The sequence below is a fragment of the Struthio camelus genome, chromosome 3, assembly GCF_040807025.1.
Source record: "Struthio camelus isolate bStrCam1 chromosome 3, bStrCam1.hap1, whole genome shotgun sequence".
Lineage (NCBI taxonomy): Eukaryota > Metazoa > Chordata > Aves > Struthioniformes > Struthionidae > Struthio > Struthio camelus.
In genome coordinates, this window is record NC_090944.1 from 147,842,865 (window position 1) to 147,863,177 (window position 20,313).

A 20,313-nucleotide genomic window follows, 5' to 3' on the forward strand; every position below is an offset into this window, starting at 1 on the left:
CCAAACGCTGGTGAGGAGTGAGGGTGGTGCCCCGCTCGGCCCCCCTCCCCGGGCCCCGCTCGGCCCCGCCCCCCCTCCCCGGGCCCCGCTCGGCCCCGCCCCCCCTCCCCGGGCCCCGCTCGGCCCCGCCCCCCCTCCCCGGGCCCCGCTCGGCCCCGCCCCCCCTCCCCGGGCCCCGCTGCGGCCCCGCCCCCCCTCCCCGGGCCCCGCTGCGGCCCCGCCCCCCCCTCCCCGGGCCCCGCTGCGGCCCCGCCCCCCCCTCCCCGGGCCCCGCTGCGGCCCCGCCCCCCCTCCCCGGGCCCCGCTGCGGCCCCGCCCCCCCTCCCCGGGCCCCGCTGCGGCCCCGCCCCCCCCTCCCCGGGCCCTGCTGCGGCCCCGCCCCCCCCTCCCCGGGCCCTGCTGCGGCCCCGCCCCCCCCTCCCCGGGCCCTGCTGCGGCCCCGCCCCCCTCCCCGGGCCCTGCTGCGGCCCCGCCCCCCCCTCCCCGGGCCCTGCTGCGGCCCCGCCCCCCCTCCCCGGGCCCTGCTGCGGCCCCGCCCCCTCCCCGAGCCCGCTCGGCCCCGCCCCCCCGAGCCCTCTCCTCCTCAGCGCGCAGGCGCGGCGGCACCGCGGGCACCGGCACCGGCAGCGGCTCACGGGCAGCGGCACCGGCGGCGGCGGGCGGGGGGAGCGGCCATGGCGGCGCCGCGCAGCGACGGCGAGCGGCGGAAGCAGATCAGCGTGCGGGGCCTGGCCGGGCTGGGCGACGTGGCCGAGGTGCGCAAGAGCTTCAACCGCCACCTGCACTTCACGCTGGTCAAGGACCGCAACGTGGCCACCCCCCGCGACTACTACTTCGCCCTGGCGCACACCGTGCGCGACCACCTGGTGGGCCGCTGGATCCGCACCCAGCAGCACTACTACGAGAGGGACCCCAAGGTCAGCGCCCCCCGGGCCCCGCCGCCGCCCCGCGCCCCCCCCTTGGCCCCCCCGGGCCCCGCTACGGCCCTGCACCCCCCCCTTGGCCCCCCCGGGCCCTGCTGCGGCCCTGCGTCCCCCCCGGGCCCTGCGTCCCCCCCCTTGGGCCCTCCCCGGACCCTGCTGCGGCCCTGCGCCCCCCCCCAGGCCCTGCGTCCCCCCCCTTGGCCCCCCCCGGGCCCCGCTACGGCCCTGCACCCCCCCCTTGGCCCCCCCGGACCCTGCTGCGGCCCTGCGCCCCCTCCCCGGGCCCTGCGCCCCCCCCCTTGGCCCCCCCCCGGGCCCTGCTTCCCCCCCCTTGGCCTCCCCCGGGCCCTGCGTCCCCCCCCTTGGCCCCCTCCGGACCCTGCTGCAGCCCTGCGCCCCCCCCCGGGCCCTGCTTCCCCCCCCTTGGCCTCCCCCGGGCCCTGCTTCCCCCCCCTTGGCCTCCCCCGGGCCCTGCGTCCCCCCCCTTGGCCCCCTCCGGACCCTGCTGCGGCCCTGCGCCCCCCCCCCGGGCCCTGCGTCCCCCCCCTTGGCCCCCCCCCGGGCCCTGCGTCCCCCCCCTTGGCCCCCCCCGGGCCCCGCTACGGCCCTGCACCCCCCCCTTGGCCCCCCCGGACCCTGCTGCGGCCCTGCGCCCCCTCCCCGGGCCCTGCGCCCCCCCCCTTGGCCCCCCCCGGGCCCCGCTACGGCCCTGCACCCCCCCCCTTGGCCCCCCCGGGCCCCGCTACGGCCCTGCGCCTCCCCCGGGCCCTGCTTCCCCCCCCTTGGCCTCCCCCGGGCCCTGCGTCCCCCCCCTTGGCCCCCTCCGGACCCTGCTGCAGCCCTGCGCCCCCCCCCCGGGCCCTGCACCCCCCCCCTTGGCCCCCCCCGGGCCCCGCTATGGCCCTGCACCCCCCCCCTTGGCCCCCCCTGGGCCCCGCTATGGCCCTGCACCCCCCCCTTGGCCCCCCCGGGCCCCGCTACGGCCCTGCACCCCCCCCTTGGCCCCCCCGGACCCTGCTGCGGCCCTGCGCCCCCCCCCCCGGGCCCTGCGCCCCCCCTTGGCCCCCCCCCCAGGCCCCGCTACAGCCCTGTACCCCCCCGGGCCCCGCTACGGCCCTGCACCCCCCCCCCCTTGGCCCCCCCCGGGCCCCGCTACGGCCCTGCACCCCCCCCCTTGGCCCCCCCCGGGCCCCGCTACGGCCCTGCACCCCCCCCTTTGGCCCCCCCCGGGCCCCGCTACAGCCCTGCACCCCCCCCCCCAGACATCACCACGGCCCTGTGCCCCCCCCAGGCCCTGCCACGGCCCCGTGCAGCCCCCCCGCAGGCCTCCCTGCGGCTCTGCACTCCCCCCGGACATCACCACGGCCCCGTGCTCCCCCTGCCCCCCCAGGCCCTGCCACAGCCCTGTGCATCCCCCTATGGGCCTCCCCACGGCCCTGCGTGCCCCCCCCCCCCCCGCCGCAGCCTCGCTGCCCCCTGCGAGCTTTCGCTAATCCTTCCGAGCTAAGACGCGGCCGGGCCCTCGCTGGCGCGGTCCGGGCGGCAGGTAGGTGCGTGCGTGCTGGAGAAGGCAGAGAGTTTCCCAGCGGGCAGGCAGCTCGCGCCGCCCGTCAGCTCTTCTCCTGGGGATGCGGGTGTCCTGCCCCGACACCAGTACCGCCCCGCGCTGACCCAAAGCCGTTGCATGCCGTTACGGCAGCGCGTGCAGCAGGGGTTACGCCTGGGCGCGTGTGGAGCTCTCCCTTTTATCCTCTCGTGCGCTAAAAACGCCCTGGCCAGTGTTGCTGCGCTCACAGAAGGGATTGTGCAGCTCCAGGGAAGGCTTGGGGTGGATTTGCTTTGCTGTCCCTTGCACTGAGATGTGTCCCCGCGGGAGACTGCCGTCAGCAGGGAGCATTTACACAGCCGCGTGATGCTTTCAGTCTTTCCACAAGAGCAGACAGACCCTTTCGTTTGTGCAGAGGGATAATCGTTCTGCCTAGCGTGTCCCAAAACTAGGATGGACATCCCTACTACAGAGGAAAGAGATTCAAAGGGAACCAGGATTTAAAGCTCTGTTATGGCTCTGTTAAAACCACCTTGATACGTAAAAGTATATATAGCAATGGAAAAATCTGATCGAGGTCAAAAGTTGTGTATTGCTTCCCTGATGCACGTCCTACAAATAAGCTTTCATTAGCATTCGTGACACAGGCTTAGCTCCTCTGAAAGTTGGAAGGCCACCACAGATCAGTCTTTCTGCTCAGTGGTACTGGGAACTCCGCCACCTCTGGGACAGTTTATTTGTCCAACAGGGTGAAATGTGTGTGTGAAACTCACTGCGGGGAGAATACAAGGAAATCTGATCTCATATTGCCTTAGGGCTCCAGCCACTAACAGGCTTAGGTTGGTCTGAAACACCTGTGTTTAAAGATGCCAACCCCCAAGACATCCTGTTTTGCTATCTCACTGTGAGATTGCCTAAAAGCAGTAGGTGTGCCCCTGTGTCTCTCCAAACCCTCCGGTGTGTCAGACCCGAGTTGGCATCCCCAGGCTGAGTGTCTCCTTCTGCAGAGTGACTTCTTTGGAGCTCCTCAGCAGAGAGACACAGGCCTTTGCCCACATCCAGCCAGAAGAGAAACCCCGCAGCCCTCGGGGCTGAAAAAGGCCTGGGAAACGTTAAGCTGGAATGCCGAAATGCCCAGCCCTGCACTCTCCCTCCCTCTCCCTTGCCTCCTGCGGTTCTGCCATGGGTGACCTGACTCGTTTATCTTCAAACAGCTCAAGAAGGGCGATAGGAGTGTTGGAAAAGCATTAGCAGGAAGAGGCCTGGCCTGAAGCCTGGCCAAGTATGCAAGGGGCAGGAGGCTCGCTCTTGCTTTCAGCTGGCTCAGGATCAGCTTGAGCTGCATATGAAAAAATATTAAAAGCCCAGCATAAACATCGCTTCGACCAAGGACCCTAGCAGCTTGACCGTGCTTAAACAGACTGTTTGGCCTCCTAGATAATTCTTACCCTAAGTTAATTAAGGAAACACTTAACAAGCAACAAAATTTTCCTATAGAAGGCTGTTGGCAGGGAGATGCGCAGCAAAGAGTTGGCCAGCATCCCATGCAACCATCCTTCTGACAAACAAACCGTGGTGCGCGTTGTTCAGGAACAGGCACTAAGGGCCCATTTGGGAAGACAGCCCTATTCTGGAAAGCTCTGAAGTCTGCTTTAAATTTTACTTTACTAGGCTTTACTTTTAAATTTTAACGTGACTTTGGCGACAGTATTTGATGCAGCAAGCGATGAGCAGGTCTCCTACAAGCGAATGAAATGAGCAGGGTGTAATTTGCTGCTGTTTTACTTTGCCTCCCCAGCGTATTTATTACTTGTCCCTGGAGTTCTACATGGGACGCACCCTGCAGAACACGATGGTGAACCTGGGCTTGCAGAATGCTTGTGATGAAGCCATTTACCAGGTGAAGTCTTATCCTGGGGCCCCCCTGAAGATTTAGGCAGACTTTTCCATGCGGAGGGCTGGGTAGCTTTATTTCTCAGGGCTTCCTCCTAACGATGTTTTATTCTGACTAAACAAAACAAGGGGCTTGGCTCTCTGTTAGTGTTTTTCATCCCCCAAGAGAGGGCATGGGGGAACCTTGGGGTGCCTCAAAAGTTGGAGTATAGTTTTCTCAAGCCGCTATTTTCCTGTAGTGACTCCGGAAAGCAACTCATAGTGTCCAAAAAGACTAGGGAATCCCAAGATGCAGACAGCTTTCCATCACTAGGAGGAGAGATGATGGCTCATCTCGGAAGATGTAGTCTGATGAGGGAGGCTGACCAAGAAAGGAAAACTGGAGTACAAAGACAACAAACTACAATTCACACGTGCAGGTGCACAGGGCACCGCAGCAGCACCGGCAGATAAAAACGTATCAGTGGGAAGGAAGAAGGGGGAAAATTGTTTCCTTAAATTAAAATGTTGTTGGATGACTTCAAACTGGAAAAACCGCAGCCACTGCTGAGTAGCACCAAGTTGATCAGAAATGCAAGGCTGTGATTACTCAGGCTTGCAGCCATCTCTGCAGCAGGACAGTGATCTTTGTGACAGACTGTGTTGGGGCTTTCTCACCCCAAATCTTTATTCCCTGCGTTTGTCCCCCCAGCTCGATCCGTGTTATGCTTTCGAGCAAAGTTGGGCTCTGTCACTATCTCTCCGAATAATGCGCTGTGATTGCCAATGAAATGTCTTGGCTGGCACTTTCCTTGCCAAGGGATATGAAGGGTTTTCCAGGGAGGGATCCAACACTTCTCTCTCTGAGGTATCACGCCTCAGAGCAGAGACTAGTTTCATTCAGGGAGGATCTTCACGTCCCCTCAGGAGGCACTTTCAATGTGCTAATTTGGCCAGAGTTGTCAGTGAAGGCTTTCCTCACTATAGTCTCTGACACGTGGAGCTCATGATGGCCAGCGGTCAGCTCAGATGGCAGGTCTTATATCCAGCATGAGTCAGTCACTGAGAGAATTCGTCTCAGTTTTAGCAACCCCTGTCACTCTGTGTACGAGGCTTTCTTGGCCCACTGTTGAAGAGAGATGCAGTACTGGGAGAGAGGTTTGGGGAGCAACTGTGGCATCTGCCCGACTCCCTGTTCACCTTCAGGCCGAGGTGAGAAACTGCTGTCCTCTGAGAGAGAGCGTTCTTGACTCCTCTGAGAATCTGCTGCTGGCCTGCAGCCTCGAAGCGGATGCAGCCCCCAAAGAGGCTGCCAGCTGTTGGGTTGGAGAACAGGTTGCCCAAGAGATACAGGAAATGAGACAACCCCATTCATCCATGGACTCCAGCCTAGGAGCTCCACTGCGGAGCGGTCGCAGGGTGGGAAGACATAGAGCGTAACAGCAATAGCTGCAAGAAGAAGCTGCAGACATGTCTGTAACATTCCTCAAGGCTGGGTGGATGTAAAGAGAAGAGCGACGCACATAAGCAGGCAGGATTCTGCAGTCGCTTTTGTGCTGACTGGCCATTCATTTACCATCCTTTTTCCAATCCAAGTTCAGTGGATGGGCCTCACAGCTTGAAGGACTGCCAGAAGACAAGTGTTTTGTTTGATGTCTCTAAGGAAACCTTCCATTTCATGGGAAGGTGACACTTGATGATGAGCTAAATCATTTTCCAAGTAATTAGGCTGCCTGGCAATGGGAGACTGGTAAGATGTGGAGGAGCGGGGGCAGAGAGCGCCTCACGTGTGTTTTTATCTTGTGTAGGATGGGTTGTTTTGGGATTTGGGTTTGTTCCTCCTCAGAGAACAGCCCCATAACATGGGAGGGGTGAGGTAATGACAGTGTGTTCTGCTGTGGTTATTTCCCCAAAGCTGGGTTTGGACTTGGAGGAACTGGAGGAAATTGAAGAAGACGCTGGGCTGGGAAACGGAGGCCTGGGCCGCTTGGCAGGTAATACGGGGAGAGGGGAGCCCTGTCCTCACGACAACTGCACAAGGACCAAGGGGCGGCCTGACAGGAAGGCTCTGTAGTTACGCCCTCCTTGTGAGCATGTCGCATGTTCACCCCAACCCCCTGACCACCCTCTGCTCCGTTACTCACCCCACGCACCAGGGACTGCCTGCTGCAGCAGGACAACGTGTAGGCCGTAACTCACACCCGTCTCGGCCAACATCCACCACACAGCCCTACAGTATGGTGCCTTCTGCGTGCTCCCAGCTAGCCAGAAATTATCCTCCCTCTCCAAAGGCTAAACGAGAGCATCCAAAAGATAAATCCATGCCTGACGGAAGCACGGCAAGCTGGGATGTGGCTGAAAGAGGCTCTCTGAAGCCTCTCTTCCCCCCCTACCCTGTAAATTCTCTCACTTTCCTGAGGCATCCAAACAGCTCTCGTGTAGGCAAGATGTTGGCTGCTATTTTAATTTGCCTGTCACATAGGGCTGCTGGGAACAAGGCCTCCCTGACACAGTGGAAATGCCAGGGCTGATCTTTACTAGGGCTGTCCTGGGCTGATGGTTGGAAAAGCTTGCTTTGAAAGAGATAACAGTAAAGTACTGCCAGTCGGGTTCAGAAGCCGTACTTTACCTGCTGTGCAGGCTTAGATCAATCAAGGTGTGGGTTTCTCAGACGAATTTAGAAGAGCTCTCACTGCAGCAAGGCTGCGTTTGTATCCATTTCAGTCATGCTTGGCTCGAGCTGTTGATAACCCTGCAACTGCTCTGGTCTCTGATACATGCAGGTACTGCTGTCCACAACTGCTTGCACGGGGAAGGTTGTCACACCTGCACCTTCACCACCCAGGGCTGCGGGTGCTCCTGGTGTCACCCCCCCAAACTCCCCTGGTGTTGGCCTGGTGCTAACGCCCCCTTGCTGCTGCCTGCAGGAGTCCCGTCCTTGTCACTGAAAACTTTGGGGTGTTCATGGCAGCTCAGCATGACGTGCGCTGGGGCCGTGCTGCAGGCTGACCCTTCCTACGCACCGATTTTGTCCGAGTAATAAAAAGTTTTCAGCAGCATCGGTTATGGTTGCTCCTCACCTTCCCCCCCCGCCCCCACAGCACATTTTAGTGGTACAGTGAGCTGGGTGTGAGGTTCCTCACGTTGTGATCATGCTCTGCTCTTCCAGCTTGCTTCCTGGACTCCATGGCCACGTTGGGGCTGGCAGCGTACGGTTACGGCATCCGCTATGAGTTTGGTATCTTCAATCAGAAGATTGTTGATGGCTGGCAGGTACATTGGTAAACCAAAGGCACCCCTTCCCTTTCTGTTCCATGCTGCGATGGTCACCTCTGCCTGTGGACAAGGCCTGGTCACAAAAACCGGCTTGGCAGCACTGTGGTGACTTGGGCTGTTTATAAGCTGATCATTTTAGCCCATCACCTGCAGTGCCAAATCAGCTGTTACTTCTTAGCACCTGTGCCGACCCCAGGGCTCTGACTGCCTCAGCAAAGAGAAATGCTGAGGGCTTCTGGGGGCACATGTGCAGCAGGCTCACACCCAGGGGCACGCACGAGCACCCCCCCCCCCCACAGCTGACCAACCCAGCAAAGTGGTGTGTGAACTATGCCTGTGTGGCACAGCTGGAACGCGAATTCCCCCTGCCCGAGACCCCACAGCATAGACGCAACGACCTGAGAGTCCCATCTGACCTGAGCGTCCCATCTGACCTGAGCGTGAGTGTGTGCAAGGAGTCAGAGTAACGATGGTGACGTGCCTGAACAGCTAACGAAAGTGTCTCGATTGAGGACGAATGGAAACATGATGGAATAAATGAAAGTGCCTGGGGTGCTGCTGCTCCTGTATGTTTCCCAGGAGATGAACCGCTGAGGCTTAAACAGGGACTCTGCTGTAGCATAGTCATAGTGTTTGGTAAGTGAAACTAGGATAAATAGCTGCCCCAAATGACAGCTATCCATAGTGTATGTCTGGAAATTGTTTCACTTTGGAGACCTGTGTTGCTTCTGTGCATAAAGGACCCTTTTTCCTCTTAAAATAGCACTGCATAAATCAGTGCAGGTGAGGAGTTTCTGGTTTGTTTTTTCATCCTTCCCCACAAAGAAGCTGCAATGCGGCTCTATAAATGGTGAAACGGGAAAAAGCAGCTAGTGCAATAGGCTCGATGTTACCTTAAAAAGAACACAAGTGGTAATGCTGGGTTATATCTCAGGGCTGCCCCGCTCCTGGCAGAAGAATGCCTGTGGACACAGAGCATTCTTTTCGAGTGCCTCAGCCCCTGTGGTTTCTGGTGCACGTTGGCCTTGATTGCGCTGCTGAATTCATTTTTTACTCCTCTTAGTGCTCTTACAGGCAGAGAGAAGAAATCCTCTGTGGCAGAGGACAGTGCGGTTAGCAAGATCTCGATTACTGGGGATGGTTTGTGGCTGGGAACAGCGCTGGTGGGCTTCCAGGGAACCACATCCCACATATCGCGCTGTCACCATCAAACTGGATGTAAATCCCTTGAGACTCACTGAGCATAGGTGTCCACGCGGCTCATGGGAATAGTATAAACCAGTGCAGCTCTGCAAAGCCAATGCGAGAGGCTGATTTATACCAGCTAGGATGTAGTCATCCATGTTTCAGAAAGCCCAGCTGTCTATTTATAGAGGCCTGTGCATCTTAATTTCCAAAGTCAGCTTACTAAGGCTTTGCTTTTAAGCTGGGACTCTCTTCAGAAAGGGCCTTCACAGAGGCCTAGTTTGGCCTTCGCTTGGAGATGTAAGCCTTCACTTGAATCACACTCACTTGCCTCTTTCAGGTTGAGGAGGCTGATGACTGGTTGCGCTATGGCAATCCCTGGGAGAAAGCTCGCCCAGAATACATGCTTCCTGTGCACTTCTACGGCAGAGTGGATCACACCCCTGAGGGCGTGAAGTGGATCGATACTCAGGTACAAAGATCACCCCTAGTGTCTGGCTTGGGGAGGACAGGACGGGTCAGGACAGCGTGGAGGGGGAGAATCCATCCCCAAGCTAATTGGAGCCAGACTCTGCTTTTCTCCCAGTTTGGCGAGACTACCTCTGCTCCATTTGCAATTTCCTGTTTGTCAACTGGAGCTGCAGCAGAATCCGAGGAAAAAGAAAGAAATATTTAGTCACAGCTGTGACTTCAGATCGGTCAGAGCCTGATTCTCTACCGATTTCCAGGGTGCAATCTCGCATCCTTGGGTGGAATTAAAACCTGATTTATGTTGGCAGAGAAGTGTATCCCTGAGAGCTGTGTGTTAGGCACCTCTACACTGCTCCTGGCTACCCCTTGCTCAAACCCAGCCATTTTGTACTTTGCTGCTGGGGGTAGAGATTCATATCTTGGGGTAGCTATGGAGCAATCTACTAGGTGCTTAACTTGTGTCACCGGAGCAAGTTCTTCTCTTTCCCAGAGCAGCCTGATCAGTAGAGTGCTGACAGGAGACGCTCGCAATGTGGTTTCAAGTTTCCAGTCTGGAGGCCTTGTTTTGTGCCAGCATGGAAAGCAAACACTACTACATAATAAATCTATTCTAGTCTTGCAGCTGAGGAAGGCATGCTTTACCTGGGAACAGATTTACTAAGAGGACTGAAGATGTATTGGCCTCTCCTCTCTAATCACTGCCTAGGGGAAGAAAGGACTTTATGAATTTCTCTCAGATTTAGGGACATGGCCCAGTCTTGTTCCCGCATTGGCCAAGGGTGTCTCGGCCTGTTGGGCCAGCATTGTCCATCTCAGGAGTGCAGAGTCATAAAGCCAAGCTGGTCTCTTCAGTACCAACAGCTCTCCCAAGAGCTGAGCCCGGTTGCAGAACCACCCAGGCCTCTTCAGAAGAGAAAGAGAAACTTTCCCAAGCTGTGCACTGAGAAACACTGCTTCCTACAAGAAAGTGAGTCCAAATACAGCACTATTCTGTTTATGTGATGTGTGCCCCAGGCCTGTGGCTCAGTCAAGGGCGGGCTTGCATTCCTTCCACGTTCGGAGCTGGTAATATTAGCTTTTAGAGCCCGAGCTCTTGCTGATTTTTCCCCTGAGGGGCGATGCTGATGCCAGCACGAAGAGGCTGTTCAGGGCCGATGCACGGATCCGCCCAGATCTTCCCTACCCCATAAGCACAGGTACCTCTGTTCTCTGCTGCCTCGCATGTCATCACCTGGGGAAGGTCTGTGGCTGCATGGCAGTCATGCCAGTACATATTGACTTGTTCAGCAGGAGCTAGCTCCTGTTGCCTCTGTCAGCTCGGGCTCCGTATGCATAAAGCCCTCAGTCCCTTTCTTCTGGGCTGAGGTCAGGGCACCTTGTCTTGCTGCTCAGCAGGTTTGGAGGCAAGTGAATATTGGCACAGCAGCAAACTGGAGTGTGCAAGCTTGGAAGCACACCCTTGCCTTGCCTGACTAATACAAACAGAGGTGGGTGTCCCGCTGTTGTTATTGGTAGCAGTAAGCCATCCGTGTAGCTCAGGGTTTAAGCATCAGCTACAGATTGCACCAGTGCTTTTGCACTTGTGTTCAGTTCAGGCCATGCTGGAGGTCTTGGTGGGTTTACCCAGTCAGGTTCATCACAGGTTTAATGGAGTTCCTGGGCGAATCGCTCTGGGAGTGGTGTTGGGGCAGTAGGGTTTAGTCCCGAGAGGCTGCAGAGGGCTAATGGATAGGATTCAGCCTGCAGAGTCTATCCTGGATGGAAGTACAAAGGTTCCGGCTGTCCTAGGACCCTGGCCCTACCCCAGGACAGACAGAATCGCAACGGCTGGCTGAGGATGTTTGCAATGCTCTGATCAATAGTTAAGAGGTACTCCAGTTGGTATAGGGAGGTCAGCAGCTTCCTTGCCACTCTGCTACCTTTTGTTGATGGGCTCTTAAATCCTGTTTGTCAGTAAAGCTCCAAACAGCTCTGGTCCTTCTATTAACTGCCAGCAGATGCTAGCAGTGTCCATGATAGCAAGTAAGTCTGTGAACCTCAGCAAGTGTGTTTTAGTGCAGATAGGACCTTTACTGCAGCCACGAATTGCCCGTTCTCTGGCTTCCTCTATGCCGAGATCTGGGTCGCTTTCCTACCTTCTCTGACTGTGAGGCCGCTACATTGCTTATCGGAGGGCAATATTGTCCTCTTGCAGGTCGTCCTTGCAATGCCTTACGACACACCGGTGCCAGGATACAAGAACAACACTGTGAACACCATGAGGCTGTGGTCTGCAAAAGCGCCTAATGACTTCAACCTCCAGGAGTGTAAGTGCTATCTCTCTGCTGCCTCTCTTCTGGCCAGTGGACTTCTGGGCTGGGACATGGTTGCTCCTGTGTGTACAGCACCTGGCACAGCACTTCCTATCTCGCCTCCTTCACCCGGATACTGCCAAAACACAGCACTGCGTGCGCATCCATGGATCGCCCCACCTCCAACCACCTCCAGAACCCCCATGCACCAGGACACCCATCCATCCTTCCATCCCTGATATGCCTGCCTCACCCTTGAAACCTGTCCTGTGCCTTCCCCAAGTACCAGACCACCTGCCAAAGTGTTCTCCATGCAACCAAACGAGCTACCAACCCACAGTTGCCATGGAGGGTTACTTCCATGTAGCATCATCCCTCGGTGCTGAAGAAAAATGGCACCTTGCTCTCTCTCGCTGCTGGTTTCCTTTGAGTCCGTGTGTGAGCCACTCTGTGGACTGTAGATCATTTGTCAGGCTCTAACTGTAGTAATGAAGACCAGATGCAGGGCAACTAACATACAGCTCAATGCTAGGCCGTTACCAAAAGGGAAGGTTTTAGACAAAACTGATTTGACTCCTCCTTTTGTACTTGCAAGCACCAAGGCATGTGTGTTGAAGCAGCACTGCCAAGAGGACTTGTGTGGGACACTTAGGACAAGGGGTGCTGGCTCTCAAATCCTCGTAATGCTTTCTCAGTTCTTCACTGATGACTGTGAGCTGAGTTTTGGGTGGGCCTTTTGTACCCTTCAGGAGCTGACAGTGATTCTGGTCTCTTTGCTTCTTTGCCCTATCCCATTTCTCCTTTGTCCTTAGGCAAGATGGCTGGTTTACTTGCTTCCTTTTTCTGCCTTCTGTCGCTTCCATCTGTCTTCTGTTTCTGTCTGTTCTTCCCAATCTGTGTGTCTTGAGGAACTGCATGGTGATGTGCTATTCTCTTATCCCTCATCTCCTGTTTCTCCTGGTGCTTTCACACATGCGCATTCCCATTCATGCTTCATTAATACTAGCTTTAATGTTCCTACTAAAAATCTCTGCAGTCATGGCTAGGAGGATGTGAGGGCCCTTGGCCCAGGAACTGTACAAGAGAAGAGGGAAAAGCATACAGTGTCTGGTGCCTGGCTGAATTTCTATAGCTGTTGCAGTCCTGTATGTACTTCTCCCATGCTGCAGTCAATGTGGGTGACTACATCCAGGCGGTGTTGGACAGAAACCTTGCAGAAAACATCTCCAGAGTCCTGTACCCAAATGACAATGTGAGTGACTCCCTTCTTGCCTCTCTTTCCTGCTGTTTGGGATCTTCCTCCCTGTCGTTTTATTGTTGGTGTGCCTGGACACCACGCTGGCTCTTGAGGGGACTCCAAAAGCCTTGGTCCGAAAACCCTGCAAGGGTTCTTGCAGGGAGGGAGGTAGCTGTGCTTGGTCTGTGCACGTTACAGCAATGTGGCAGATTCTGTTGCCCGCCAGAGGCATCTGAGACCAGCCAGCTACGTTTTAGATGAGCAGTACCATCCCCTGGAGCTCTGCTGCTCCTGGCCCAGGTTTGGGATTTCAAGCACTGCCCCCCCTTCCCACCCCCCCCCCCCCGCCCCCATTCGGGCCCCGCAGCTGCTGCCCCTTGAGATGCAGCCTGAGGGACATACGTGGTAGCCCTGGTGAGGCGCTGAACGTGTAAGGTCTGATGGGAAGTCCGTCAGAGTGGACAGGAGCATCTCCAGGGGGTTGGCTGCCGACTGGAGATGACAGCTGCAGCACTGATGGCTGTACATCCTCCACATGCAGTTCTTTGAAGGCAAGGAGCTGCGACTGAAACAGGAGTATTTTGTGGTGGCTGCTACCCTCCAGGACATCATTCGCCGTTTCAAGTCCTCCAAATTTGGCTGCCGAGACCCTGTAAGAACATGCTTTGAAACCTTCCCGGACAAGGTGAGTTTGTGGACCAAGACGGGCCATGGGCTTGGGCCAGACTTGCCTATCATTAGGGAGAACAGGATGCTCAGGACCAGGCAATTTGGGTTGGAAAACAGATGATCACTGGGTCCATCTTCCCAGGGGAAAATTTGCAATTTGGAGCAAAACTTGCAAAGGTTGAATAGCTCCGTTCCTGACAGCTCTCTGCGTTGCTAGGATGGGTGGCAGGTTTGTGAGCCATGAGAACGGGCTTGAGGCCGACTCCCACTCTCTCCCCCGAGGACGCTGTACTAGGGCACTGTCAGAGTCTTGTTACTGCCAGATCTAAGCCTGGCATTTCTGTGTTGCAGGTAGCCATTCAGCTAAATGACACCCACCCAGCCCTGTCCATCCCAGAGCTCATGCGGATCCTGGTGGACGTGGAGAAAGTGGATTGGGACAAGGTAGGCAGAGCTGTGAGATGCACTCCAGACCTTCTGGGCTGAGAGCTGCCACCCTGTCCTCACACAGGGTTTCCTTTCCCCTCCTGACCTGGGTGCACGTGTTAACCTGCTGTCTGTATGCAGGCCTGGGAAATCACAAAACGGACCTGCGCGTACACCAACCACACCGTGCTACCTGAAGCCCTGGAGCGCTGGCCAGTCTCCATGTTTGAAAAGCTGCTGCCACGTCACCTAGAGATCATTTATGCCCTCAACCAAAGGCATCTGGACGTAAGGGCCTGGACTGGTCGCTGCATGGGGAGCCTGGGGGGCTGATGTAGCTGCATTTAGGATGGGAATGTTCCCAGGCCCTACATCTGGGTCACTAACGTCCCTTTCTCTTTTTCTGCATCCCGGCAGCATGTGGCAGCTCTCTATCCAGGGGACATTGACCGTCTCAGGAGGATGTCGGTCATCGAAGAAGGCGACTGCAAGCGCATCAACATGGCACACCTCTGTGTGATCGGCTCCCATGCTGTCAACGGCGTGGCTCGTATCCACTCTGACATTGTGAAGAACTCAGTGTGAGTCAGGGGATGCGCAAGGCACGCACAAACCTCTCCTCTGCGCTCAGTGAGCTTTGCCTGCAAGTCTAGGGGGTCTGGCCAGAGTGATTGGGTATCAAGGTTTGGTTGTCCTGTTGTGCACGACAGGCTGGGGACGCTGACTCATTACGGTGCGTACAAGGTCTAACCCATCTCCTTTTGGAGTTGGTGAAACCCTAGTCTTTATGGCTGGCGGAGGATTTGGGAGGCAACACAGTGCAGGGTAGTATAGAGAGATCAGCAGCAGTTGCCCTGAGCCAGGAGCACGCGTAGGGGAAGCTGGTGGCAGCTGAAGTCCTGGGTTGTGGAGAGGCCTGGTTCAGAGTGGCTCCTGCTCCCTGCTGTTCCAGATTCAAGGATTTCTATGAGCTGGAGCCAGAGAAGTTCCAGAACAAGACAAATGGGATCACACCGAGGCGCTGGCTCCTGCTTTGCAACCCGGGACTAGCTGATGTTATTGCTGAGGTGAGTTGCAAGCGTGGGCTCTTCCTGCTGTTTGCTTCTGCTTGCCTCTTGACATCTGTGTGAACAGAGCCCGAGACTAACTCCTGGCAGGTGTGAGCGAGGAGAGACTGGTAGGAGCAGGCCTGTTGCACATGTTGGTGTAGTATTAGCTGGGCTTTAAAGTCAGTGATGAAGAACTGGCCAAAGAATTGCAGAAATTGGGGCCTGTTTCCATCTCCTGACAGTGTCTACAAACAACCTGTCAGGTAGTATCACGTTATGTGGAAATGGGTGCCCACAAAAAGGGGTTCCCCCAGAACGCCAGCCCCAGCCTCGTCTCTTTTATGTACCAGGCCCTTGAAGACCAGCTTTTGCTTTGTCCTGAGACATGCTGAATAACATCCTGCAATTAAATGTATTTTTAAGCTCTACCCTTCAGTTCTCCCAATTACAGGAAGCCCTGGTACATGTGCAAACAACCTTCCTCTAAAGCTCTTCGAGAAAGAGAGACTTCTTTGGGTTTTTGCATGTGTCCTTTTTTTGCCTTTGAGCTCCCAGATGACAGAGGGCAGTAACTTCACCAAAAGAAGCTGTGCTCCTTTTCCTGTCCAGAGTGTCTCTTCATCCACTTTCCAGTAGGATCTGTTAGGGAAGCGCAGTTGTGGACTGGATGAGAAGACTCACAGGTGGGACATTCCTGTCTTGGCTTGTTCCTTTAGAAAATCGGAGAAGGCTTTATCACGGATCTGAGCCAGCTGAAGAAACTTCTGAATTTCATCAATAATGAGACTTTTATCAGGGATGTGGCAAAAGTCAAACAGGTAACGTGGATTGGGGGGGTGGGGAGAATGTTCCCGGGAACTTCCCAGCAGCGAACACGCGTGTGTGATACAAGGCCTAGGAGCCCATGCCTGCTTCTCATCAGGTTTCCTTGGCAGGAGAACAAGCTGAAGTTCTCAGCCTACTTGGAGGAGCAGTACAAGGTCAAGATCAACCCTTCCTCCATGTTCGATGTTCAGGTGAAGCGAATTCATGAGTACAAGCGGCAACTGCTGAACTGCCTGCATGCAATCACCCTCTACAACCGTAAGTCCTGCCTGGGGCTGCTTGGCAAGGGACACTCCCTGCCAATCCCTCACTGCCAGGGTAATGCCACGCTGTATGCCAGCTGGTGGTGTGGAGGGGTGCGTCTCTCTAGCTAAGGGCTCCTGAGCCTGGCTCTGCCCTCCTGTCATGAGGGGCTTCTCTCCAGGAGGAAGACAGTGTGCCTGAAAGGTCACACAGAGCTCTGAAGAAAAGCTCTCGTCTCTGATGAGAGCAGTAAGCTTTGCCCAGTTTACCACCACTTCAGCAGCATGAATCTCTGCTCTTTCAGGCATCAGAAGTGACCCATCCAAATCCTTTGTACCCAGGACTATCATGATTGGAGGAAAGGTAAAACGCGTCCCAGACTCGCTGCGTGCGTGGCTCAGTGGGGATGTGGGGAAGGTGCTGTCCTGTTCCTGGAGCTTTATTGGGCTCACTGTGGGTTAGCCAGCACGTTCTGTGCTGGGTGGCTCTTCAGGAAACACTTTCATGGACTAGTTGGACCAAACAAGGCCCCATCGCTCCCTCCCTGTGGCTCAGGACTTCTCCTCCCATTAGGGTTTTTCTGCTGACCCACGTGAACAGCAGAGGTGAGGCCCAGATTGTCCCTGCCGTGAGGACCTGCACTGGCACCCTCTCATGTTCTCCCTTCCTTAAAATCCTTCACCCTTTCTGGGCTGCTCTTCTTCAGGCAGCCCCTGGCTACCACATGGCCAAGATGATCATCAAACTCATCACGTCCATTGGTGAGGTCGTCAACAGCGATCCTTACGTGGGGGACAGGCTCAAGGTCATCTTCCTGGAGAACTATCGGGTATCCTTGGCCGAGAAAGGTATGTCTGGTTGAGTGTAAGCACGCATCAGGAGCTGAGCATGTCCTGGCTGGCCTGAGAGGCTGTCATGGCAGGTCACCTGGCCCTCCCCAGGAAGGGTCTGAGGGCTGCAGAGTGCTGCACAGGGCAGGAAACTAGCTTCACACGGAGGGGATGGCAGCTGCATGGAGTTGCGGCAGAGCTGGAGCTGGGGCTGGGTTTGTGCCCAGCTCTGTGAGCTGTGTGGGCTGAAGCTGATGAGTTAGCAGGGCCCCTAGCAGATGCCCAGGGCTGTTGTGCTGACCTGGGGCGCAGGCTGTAAAGAGCTGCTGTCTGCAGGGGGCTAACTCCCACCTCTCTTGCACCTGGCAGCGATCCCGGCAGCTGATCTTTCCCAGCAGATCTCCACAGCTGGCACAGAGGCCTCGGGGACTGGCAACATGAAGTTCATGCTGAATGGGGCCCTCACCATCGGCACCATGGATGGGGCCAATGTGGAGATGGCCGAGGAGGCAGGCGAAGAAAACTTCTTCATCTTCGGCATGCGGGTGGAGGATGTGGAGGCCCTGGATCGCCGCGGGTTAGTGCTGGGGAGAGTGCAGCGTGTGCCAGGGCCTGTCAGATGGGGATACTGGGCTGAGGCCTGCCAGGGTGAGCTGCAGGCTCTTGGAGAAACGCTCTCCACCCTGGATAACTCTGGAGTGGGAGGAAGCAGGGGGCTGGTCTGCACTGGGTTGTGTTGTGAACATCCTCTCAAGGATCCAGTCCAGGTGGCTCAGCCAGAGCACAGTGGGTACGAATGGGATGTGAACCTGTGTGCAGAGCGTTTTTGGCACTGTGACAGGTCTTGGAGCAGCTAGCAGAGTGCCCTGATAGACTCAGGCCCTCAGGAACGAGACCCCTTGTGCAGGGACAGTGACAGCCTCTCCTTTCCCCCCCCCCCCCCCCCGGCCCTAGCGGAGACACGTGTGCCTGCAGATGCTGCTCTGTGTGGGTGCTGGGCCCCAGGGCAGAGGATGCATCCCTACATCCTGTCTCTTCCTCCTCCGGGCACAGGTACAACGCGCAGGAGTACTATGACCGCCTGCCAGAGCTGCGGCAGGCTATCGACCAGATCAGCAGCGGCTTCTTCTCCCCTCGAGACCCTGGTTGCTTCAGGGACGTTGTCAACATGCTCATGTACCACGACAGGTAAGTCCTGGTGAGCAGCCGCCCTGGGGGGGCTGCTCTCAGCCTGCCCCCGCCTCCTTCCTTGCTGGCCTGGGGTCCCCTGCACACTGCCTAGGCCTTGCCAGTCTGCAAAAAGGTGTCTGTGCTGCCCTGTCCTGCCAGACTGGCAGCCTACAGCAGGCAAATACATAGCCGCACTCTGTCTGTCGGGTTTCAGGTTTAAGGTGTTTGCTGACTACGAAGCCTACATCAAATGCCAAGGCCAAGTGGACCAGCTGTTCATGGTATGGGGTCCAGGGCTGGGGCGGTTGAGGCAGGAGAGTGGGGAGGAGCTGGGCTGAGCTTGCCCTGGCAGAGCCCGCCTTGCAGGCACTGCAGCAGCGGCTGGCCACGGGGCACAGCGAGGCAGGTTTTGACACTCTGGTACCTCTGCGTCCCGGTGTCTAAAACAGCCGAACACGCGTGGCCAGTGCCCTGCGAGGCTGAGAGCCCGGGCAGAGCGTGGGCAGGACTGACCACTGACCTTCCCTCTCCTCTTCCCAGGACCCCCGGGAGTGGACTAAGAAAGTCATCAGAAACATCGCGTGCTCGGGCAAGTTCTCCAGTGACAGGACCATCACGGAGTACGCCCGGGAGATCTGGGGCGTGGAGCCATCCGCCACCCAAATACCCCCACCCAACCTGCCCCGGGAGTGATGGGTGTGCGGAGGGAAGGACAGAGGGAAGGGTTCCCAGCCTGGGAGGCCTCAATCGGTGTTTCACTGCCCATCACATACATAGACTTAGCTCTGCAGGAATGAGGCCTTTCGGCGGGGGGGAAGGGGGAAGTAGGACAGCGTTCTCAGGAGGAGCGCTGGCTGCGAGGAGCAGGAGCTGGGCAGTAGGAGACAGGCCCTTATGTTTAACCTGTGTATCCAGCTTGCATGTGCTGCGTAGCTCTCTTAGTGAGCTGATCACTCCACGTCTGCCTGCAGCTGTGTGCCACGCTTGACAAGGGAGCTCCAGCTAAATCATTGTCTCGCCCTCTGCATGCAGCCTGGCCTCTGACCCTGCCCCTTGAGCAGAGGTAGGCAAGGGGGAGTGTGTGTCTTGTATCAGCTGCTGAGCGCGAGGTGCCAGCCCTGAGGCTGGGGAGAGAGAGCTGCGGTGGTGGCTCTCCCTCCCTATTAGCACTTAGCGAAAGTGGAGCTCTCTATTAAAGCAGCCAGCTGCACTGTGAGAGCTGATTTCAGAAGCTGCTGTCCAAAAGCAGAGGGAGCGCAGGCCTGGGATCCGCGGCCTCCTCACTGCAGAGCTCATTGCAGCAGGAGATGCTGGGGCTAGACCAGTCCAGGTGCCTGAGAGCATCCCGTGTCCCACTCCCCTGGCCCCCACCACCCACACCGACACCATTTGCTGCTTGCAGTTGTCCAGTACCACCTAAAGGATCTCACTGGTTTGAGAAGGGAGGGGGAGGCAGAGCAGGTTGTTTTTTTTTTTTTTTTTAAAGCCAAGCAAGGCCCAAGCAGCTCTTGCTCTTGCTCCCTGCACCCACGTGGCCCACACGCTAGTGGGTTGAATGCAGCAGTCATGCAGAGCAGTCAGTACTTGAATGAAATGAGCCAGGCTGCTTCAGCCGGTATTTTAGCGTCTAGGTGCAGCAGCATAATAGAAACTAGCTCATGCCCTGGCACAGCTCCATGCCAGGAGCCCGTAACTCACTGCCTGGTTGCCACGGGCGTTGTTCATCAAGCCAGCCCAGTCTCCTCAAAGGGAACCTGGTCCGTTTCCTCCTCCCCCATTTAGTTAATTTCTTAAAACATTAATTAAAAAGACTAGTGGCCAAACCTCCCTGGGTTTTTTTTTGCAGCCATAGACGCATGCAGCAGCTTGGTGGTTTGTGCCCCTCGCCCGGGCAGCGCCGTGGGCCGTGCGCAGCCTGATGCTGGGGCCAGGGGCTCGCGCCGCAGCGCAGCCCCTGTGTGACAGCAGCTCATTAAAACACCTGCACTGTGCGTTGGTTTGGTTTCAGCTGGGCTGCCTGCGGACTGCCTCGCACCGGGGGAAGCCCCCCCCCCCCCCCAACCGTGGCAGAGACCCCAGTCCTGCCTGTGCGGGATGTGAGCGGGGGCCGGAGGGGGGAGTGGGGTGGACGGGACATGGGCTCTGCCAGGCTGTGTTGGTCCAGAGCATTTTACCTGCTCCCCTGGCTCTTGGCTACATGCTCTAGGGTGGGGTTATTTTGGGGGGGGGGGTTGTTGCTTTGCCAAGGACATAGCAGTTCCCACGCTTGAATCCTCCCAGGCAGCTCCTCTTCCTCCCCC

The 20,313-nt window shown here is 57.2% G+C and overlaps 1 protein-coding gene across 1 annotated transcript; it reads left to right on the top strand.

Annotated features, from left to right (window-relative positions):
- Positions 1-594: 594 nt before the first annotated feature.
- Positions 595-20,004, top strand: PYGB (glycogen phosphorylase B). The gene is made up of 20 exons (XM_068940855.1): positions 595-917; positions 4,268-4,369; positions 6,257-6,335; positions 7,511-7,614; positions 9,143-9,274; positions 11,468-11,579; positions 12,734-12,816; positions 13,343-13,486; positions 13,822-13,914; positions 14,038-14,184; positions 14,314-14,477; positions 14,849-14,963; positions 15,662-15,763; positions 15,881-16,028; positions 16,318-16,376; positions 16,720-16,861; positions 17,213-17,420; positions 17,897-18,031; positions 18,228-18,294; positions 18,554-20,004. Exons 1-20 carry the CDS (start codon positions 675-677, stop codon positions 18,704-18,706), a joined length of 2,532 nt encoding a protein of 843 aa, XP_068796956.1. The 5' UTR covers positions 595-674; the 3' UTR covers positions 18,707-20,004.
- Positions 20,005-20,313: the final 309 nt, after the last annotated feature.